The sequence below is a fragment of the Nycticebus coucang genome, chromosome 18 (assembly GCF_027406575.1).
Source record: "Nycticebus coucang isolate mNycCou1 chromosome 18, mNycCou1.pri, whole genome shotgun sequence".
NCBI classification, from domain to species: Eukaryota; Metazoa; Chordata; class Mammalia; order Primates; family Lorisidae; genus Nycticebus; species Nycticebus coucang.
Genome location: NC_069797.1, coordinates 40,643,864 through 40,651,435, shown reverse-complemented (window position 1 = coordinate 40,651,435; position 7,572 = coordinate 40,643,864). Strand labels below are relative to the sequence as shown.

Here is a 7,572-nt window from a genome sequence, read left to right as displayed (position 1 = left end):
ATGATTTCTAGATTTTCTTCTGTCTCTCTGCACTGGTTTATTATTACCATGGATGATTATTACCATCTTCCTTCTGATACACAGATCTGATCCTTTTACTTTCCTGTTTAAAATTCTTTAAGGATTCCCTACCATCTCCAAAATAAAGTCCAAATCCCTTTTTTTTTTTTTGAAACAGTCTTACCATGTCCCACTCGGTAGAGTGCTGTGGGGTTCACAGCTCACAGCAACCTCAAACTCTTGGGCTCAAGTGATTCTCCTGCTTCAGCCTCCTAAGCAGCTGGGACTACAGGCGCCCGCCACACCTGGCTGGGCCGGGTTCGAACCCGCCAACTTCAGTGTATGTGGCTGGCGCTGTAACCACTGTACTATGGGCACCGAGCCCCAAGTCCCTTTTATGGTCTGTTCCTGACCACTAAGAACTCAGATTTTATGCTATAGTCCAAAACATGAAAAGCAGCATGGTATAATTATTGAGTTCAAATCCTAGCTTTGGTAGGCCTTGTTAATTTCCTGTGGTGCAAGAGAAAAATCTTTTCTCCCTCAGTTGAGGAAAGTCTACAACAAAAATGACCTAGTTTCCACTGGTTTCTTTTTATTATTTTTATTTTACTTTATTTATTTATTTATTTTAGAGACAGAGTCTCAGTTTGTTGTCCTCGGGGCGTCGCAGCTCACAGCAACCTCCAGCTTTTGGGCTTAGGCGATTCTCCTGCCTCAGCCTCCCGAGTAGCTGGGACTACAGGCACCTGCCACAATGCCCAGCTATTTTTTGTTGCAGTTTTGGCCGGCCAGATTTGAACCTGCCACCCTCAGTATATGTGGCCAGTGCCCTACTCACTGAGCCACAGGAGCCACCCTCCACTGGTTTCTTAAGTTAGCCAGTTTTTATTTTATTTTATTTATTTATTTATTTATTTATTTTTGTAGAGACAGAGTCTCACTGTACCGCCCTCGGTAGAGTGCTGTGGCATCACACGGCTCACAGCAACCTCTAACTCTTGGGCTTACGTGATTCTCTTGCCTCAGCCTCCCAAGCAGCTGGGACTACAGGCGCCTGCCACAACGCCCGGCTATTTTTTTGTTGCAGTTTGGCCAGGGCTGGGTTTGAACCTGCCACCCTCGGCATATAGGGCCGGCGCCCTACTCACTGAGCCACAGGCGCCGCCCGTTAGCCAGTTTTTAAAGGCCCAAGACTACAGATAGATGTTAATTCTAGAGCCTCTGCTCCCCTTTGACCCTTGGCCCTTCATATAGATACCACCCCAGTGGTTCCAACTCTTCTAACTCTCATGATAAACTGTTTTTCAGGGGCCTTATCTTTTTAGGCATTCTGTTTGCTCTTGGTCAGGGCTTCCCACTCCATCACACACATTTTAATAACTTTCAATCTCAAAGCAGTGAAGAAGAGATTAAGAGACCCTTTCATCCACAGAGTCATTTTTCTATCTATACACATTTCTAAATGTCTAACTCACTATCTGAGGTCCATATGGCAATCAATATGTATGTCTGACACAACTTCCACCTATTAACTTCCACCTGAATTCAGGTCCTGATTTAGCTGAAATGTCCTAAAATCTGCATTCAACTTCAGGGGAATCATGGATCCCTTGAGGTAAGGTTGCTAGATAAAATAAGGATGCCCAGTTAAATTTAAATTACAGATGAGCAACAAGTAAGTTTTTACTATTATGTAAGTATGTCCCCTGCCATATTTGCATGGATAATGGACAGTTATACCTTTTTGTGGGGAATGGATCCTGAATTTCAAAAGGGTTGGTGTTTATTTATTTAGAGACAAAGTCCCAGGTTCACTGATTTTAGAGTGAGAATTAGCATAGACTGAAGAATATTTAGTGTGTTTCTTTTCTGCCAAATTATGTAACCACTTAACACAAATACTATATCATGCAGCGAAAACTGAAACAACTTCCAACTCTTAATATCAGGGCATTATTATTGTCTTCAAGATCAACATTGTCATAGAGTGACTATAAAATTGATAGTGTTACCAACAATCACAGCCAATAATTTCCTTGTTAAATTCCTACAACAGAAAGATGTTGCATTGAGTCCTTGAAATCACAGACTTAGAAAATTAAATTACATAAGAAGGGGATGTTCAACGAAGGAAGGAAAAGAGTTGAGACAAGTACTCCCAAATATGCAACAATCCCTTGAAGCTGGGACTGTAACTCCGGGAGAAAATTTTAATCTTCCTTTCTATCATACCGTTAGGTCCTATCACAGCCACCATTTAGCCTTTTTGTTTTTCGCCACTTTGTTATTCCATCATCAGGATAACCTTCGCACCAAGTTCTAGAGCTCTTTTTCTTTTTTCGTAAATTTCATTTGGATAAAGTAACATGGTAAAAAGTTCATTCGGTGCCAATGGTTATATAATGAAAAGCAAGCCTCCCTTCTTTGTGACCCCTGGCACCCGGACCCTGGGTTTTTAACTCGGGTTAGGGACCGGAGTCTAAAGATTTCTAGAGTGACGGAATTCTCCGAATGCATAATGCACACGCGGATAACTGTGCACGTTTGCTAGGAAAGGATCCACACTTCCACTTGAGCTTCAAAAGGGTCCAGATCTAAGAACTTGCTGACGGAAATGTGGGTAATGACTCGGAACTGGGGGTAAAAACCCTGTAATAACTTGTCCCTGACACCAATCCATCCATCCCTGGTCCCTTAGAAAGTACTAACACGTTCTCGGTGGGAGGGCTCAGCTCTTCCCAAGTTTTCCTCCTGCCGCATTCCTTCCCTCCACCGCGTCAGCGTGCGCCTACGTCATGACGCCACACACGCAGTCCCACCCCTGCAGAGGTCGGCGTTGGGACGGAACCCAGGTTCTTCGCAAACCCGGAATGTGAGGCTTTGGCCTGGCGTTCGGCTGTTCCCTGTCCCACCCTTTGCCCAGGCTGCTTCCGCTGCCACTGTCCCCAGCTCAGCCCCGGACGAGACAGGGCAGCCGTGCCCTTCTGTCGTGTGCCCGCGTGGCTGCCGCCGACCCTCCGAATCCTCCGGGGCCGCAGAGGAGTTCGCTACGGAGGGAGGCGGGGGCCTTCGGGAGGAGGAGGCGGAGGAGGCGGAGGAGGAGGGAAGGAAGATGGCGGCCGTGGAACTAGAGTGGATCCCCGAGACTCTATATAACACCGCCATCTCCGCTGTCGTGGACAACTACATCCGCTCCCGCCGCGACATCCGCTCTTTGCCCGAGAACATCCAGTTCGATGTTTACTACAAGGTATGGGCCGCGGGCCTGCCCTCCGCTCGCTCTGCTCCGCTCCCGCAACCCCTGCGGCCGCACCCCCTTCCACGTCTGCGAACCCCCACAGTTAACCCCTCACCCCTCCGTAGCAAGATCGCTTCCCGAGACGTCGGGTGCAGTGTCCCCGGTGGCGATATAGGAACACCCTTCCTCCACGTCCCTGTCTCTTCAGCTTTTAGGCCTTGACATTTATGTTCATGAGTCTTGCCCCATTTTGGTGTCTCTTCCACACAGGGGCCCTCTTGGGTAGGCCTTTTGCGTGGACTTTCTCTTCTGCGGCCCTGTCCACCGTCTTTCCCTTCTATTGTATTTTCAGGATATTTTCCACTCTCTTCTTCCAATTAAGTGTCAGCATCAGCTGGACTTTTTTCCTCTGCTCCTCCCCCATTCCCTTCTTACTTTCTCATCTCGCCGCCTCCCTTGCCCAAGTGTTTTTTTCTGCTTCGTTTTCCTTCTTTTCTCTTTCTATACGAGGAGGAGTTAGGAATTACTGGAAATAGTCTGTGTACTTTATTTGCATATACTTTAAAGCTCTGATTTTGGGGGGGAGGGGTCCCATACTTGGGGTCGAATTGGGAGTTTTACTAATACGGAGTGCTGAACTGTTTATAAAGGAAGAGAGCTTTCCCGAAAGAAAAAGTACTTTTAGTATTTAAATTATGTCCGTGTATTTGAAAGTTGCAATCTTGCAGCATTCCTAAATGACTCCCCCTCAGAAATCTGAACAAAAAGTCTCCCAAGTCACTCTCCAAGGAGTTTCAAGGGTAAGTGTCTTTAGACGTGGACTATTTTTGCAGTGTTTGAGAGGGCGGAGAACTTTATGGACTTGGAGCCTCCTTTTTCCTCTTCCCCTACATTTGAATGTGAACACTGGGTTTATTATTCAGTCCTTCTTGCCTTGAATCGACGTGGATAACTCCTAGTCTCCAGTAGCCACCCATGCAAAATGTGACTAGAAGTAGAGTAGGATTAATTTTTTAGACCTTAAACATTTCCTTTTGATTTGTATGTCAGTGGGACTGATATTTAACAGATATGTATGTTCTCATATATGTGTGGTGTTTTATGCTAGTTGTTTTGTTGGGAAGATTGCCTGCTTTCTCCACCCCTAGGATATTTTTCAGAATTAGCAGCTGATAGGCAGTGTTCTACTAAATCCAGCAGCTTTGCACTAATTCTAACAATTCAAATGTTTTTTTCCCCTAACTATTTGGAGGAGGTTCATTTAAGTTTTGTATGTTATTATTACTTTTGGACTTAGAGAAAAAAAAACTTCCATTTCTAATCCCTTTGATACATTACTTTGATACATTACTTTTGTGTATATCTAAGGAAATTTTGTACATTTAGGATACATTGCACCCAAGGAAAGACAAGTCTTTCCCCACCTGGGAAACTGCATCTTTGTATATGCTATCTGTGTCCCTTTTATTAAATCATATGTAATCTTGTACAATTAATTGTTGGAAATTTAACCTATCAAAGTATATTTACTACTTGAATTCCTCAACATACTTGGATGTCCTCTTGTAACTTCACTTCCAATTGATGCTTTTCATTTGAAAGATTACCTGTATTAGTGAATGTGAACAGATGGTACTTTTGCCACATTTTCTCTTTCACATAGTTCACAAAGTTTTTTTTGTTTGTTTTTTAAGAGAGAGAGTCTCACTTTATTGCCCTCAGTAGAGTGCTGTGGTGTCACAGCTCACAGCAACCTCCAACTCCTGGGCTTAGGCAATTCTCTTGCCTCAGCCTCCCAAGTACCTGGGACTACAGGCCCCAGCCACACACTCAGGTATTTTTTTGTTGCAGTTTGGCCGGGGCTGGATTCGAACACTCCACCCTCAGTATATGGGGCCGGCACCCTACCCACTGAGCCAAAGGCACCACCCAGTTCACAAAGTTTTAATATTGCTTTTTAAAATATACTCCATAGTAATTGTATGCTTATTGGGAGTATGGCATCGTGCTAAGATGAAGGAAGGTATTTAACATGTGATTGGAACTGTGTTAAGTGCTTTTAAGTATGTTATCTTGTTTAATCTTCACAATTAAACTCCGAAGGAGAGTACAGTATAATCCCGTTTTATAATTGAGAAAGTTAAGTAATTTAATGAAGGTCTCAAAGTATTTAGTTACTATGTTCCTTGCTATTTTACTTAGAAAGATTTATATCTTAAGATAATTTTTTTTTGTGGTTTTTGGCCGGGGCCGGGTTTGAACCTGCCACCTCCGGCATATGGGACTGGAGGCATATGGCACCCTACTCCTTGAGCCACAGGCGCCACCCTTTTTTTGTAGAGACAGAGTCTCACTGTACTGCCCTCGGTAGAGTGCCGTGGCGTCACACGGCTCACAGCAACCTCTAACTCTTGGGCTTACGCAATTGTCTTGCCTCAGCCTCCTGAGCAGCTGGGACTACAGGCACTCGCCATAACGCCCAGCTATTTTTGTTGTTATTGTTGTTGCAGTTTGGCCGGGGCTGGGTTTGAACCCGCCACCCTCGGCATATGGGGCCGGCGCCCTACTCACTGAGCCACAGGCGCCGCCCCATCTTAAGATAATTTTAATGAAAGGTATTATAGAAGTGTTTTTTTATTAGTTCCTATCTATTAGTAGAGGGAAGGAAACTCATTCCCAGGACTCTAGTCTAGACATTAGTCTAGTGGAAATATAAGAAGTAATTTTTCTTCCTTTTAAACACTGTGCCAGCACATAAATGCAAGAAACTTTAGAAAGAATTTAAGCACACATATGAAATACTCATTTGCTGCCTAACTTGTGAAAAATTAGGAGGCTACTGTTTATAGCTTCCAATTTTCTCCACTTCAGTGCCAAGGGAAAACTCATAATCAGATCCCCTCTGCAGTTCCAATTTCCATCAAAAGGTATAGTCATCAACAAAATTATTGTATTTGCAGAATCATAGATTTCCCCATTTTTCTTCCTTTTCTTTTTTGACAAGAGTCTCACTCTGTCACTCTGGTAGAGCGCTGTGGCATCATAGCTCAAGGCAACCTCAAACCCTTGGGCTCACACGATCCTCTTGCCTCAGCCTCCCAAGTAGCTGGGATTATAGGTGCCTGCCTCAGCGCCCAACTATGTTTTCTATTTTTGGTAAAGACCAAGTGAGTTCTTGCTCTTGCTCAGTTTTGTCTCAAACTCCTGAGCTCAAGCAGTCCACTTGCCTCAGTCTCCCAAAGTGCTAGGATTAAAGGCATGAATCACCACGCCCAGCCTTCCCCATTCTTCTCGATTGGTATAGTCCAGTGTCACTATATTGATTTTTGTCAGTAGCTTCACATGAAGGCACAATCTTAAAGAGAGGGAGTTATGGACTGAATGGGAGGTGAAAAAGTAAATATGTTGACTGCTCCCTCAGAAGGGAAGAGCTGGAGGAGTTGATAAGTAGAAAGTGTAAAATATGAAGTGCTTTTTTTATATCTTATGAATGGAAGACATTAGAATATATTTGTTGGTTGAATGGCAGACACCAAAAGAGAGTGAGATTGAATATACAGGTGAGGTGGGAAACAAGCAGTGGAACAGAGTCCCTGAGAAGAAACATTAATTAATAAGTCTTTTTCCTTTTTACTCTTAGCATCTTCACTTTGCAAAAGTTAATGTCTTAAATTGAAATTGGGGAAAGAATACTACTTTAGGATCAGAAAAAAGAGTTAAAGACACAAAGTATCAATGTAGATAAGTTAGCAAGGAATGATTATTGTGAATTAGGAGGAGAGACAATGTGCTGAGGATGAGGGGTAAGGGTGGTAGCTTTTATGTGGAAAGGCTGAACAGAATTTGGAAATGGCTACTGAGGTATGTAAGAGGGGAAACTGACTAAAAATATGTAAAAGAATTGACAGTGAAAATCAGTACTGTACTTTTGACAGGGTATAGTCGTGTGTCACATAGTATAACCTATTGTTCCTAGGCTACAAATCTATACAGCATGTTACTGTCCTAAATACAGTACACACTTGTAAAACAATGGTAAGTATTTGTATATTTAAACAGGAAAGGTGTGGTAAAAATACAGCGTGAAAGCTTAAAAATGGGGCTGAGTGCACTGGTTCATGCCTGTAATCCTAGCACTCTGGGAAGTCAAAGGAGGTGGATTGCCTGAACTCACAGGTTCTAGACTAGCCTGAGCAAGAGCGAGATCATGCCTCTAAAAATAGCCAGGCATTGTGGCTGGTGCCTATAGTCTCAGTTGCTTAGGAGACTGAGCAAGAGAATCTCTTGAGCCTAAGAGTTTGAGGTTGCTATGAGCTATGACGCCACGGCAC

The 7,572-nt window shown here is 43.6% G+C and overlaps 1 protein-coding gene across 1 annotated transcript in view; it reads left to right on the top strand.

The window, feature by feature from the left end:
* The first annotated feature begins 1,904 nt into the window (after nucleotides 1–1,904).
* The window catches only part of APPBP2 (amyloid beta precursor protein binding protein 2), a 90,547-nt gene continuing 84,879 nt past the window's right edge, over nucleotides 1,905–7,572 (top strand). The window contains exon 1 of the mRNA XM_053570198.1: nucleotides 1,905–3,253. Within this exon, the coding sequence (XP_053426173.1) occupies nucleotides 3,116–3,253 (138 nt within the window). The 5' untranslated portion in view covers nucleotides 1,905–3,115. The remainder of the gene's footprint in view (nucleotides 3,254–7,572) is intronic.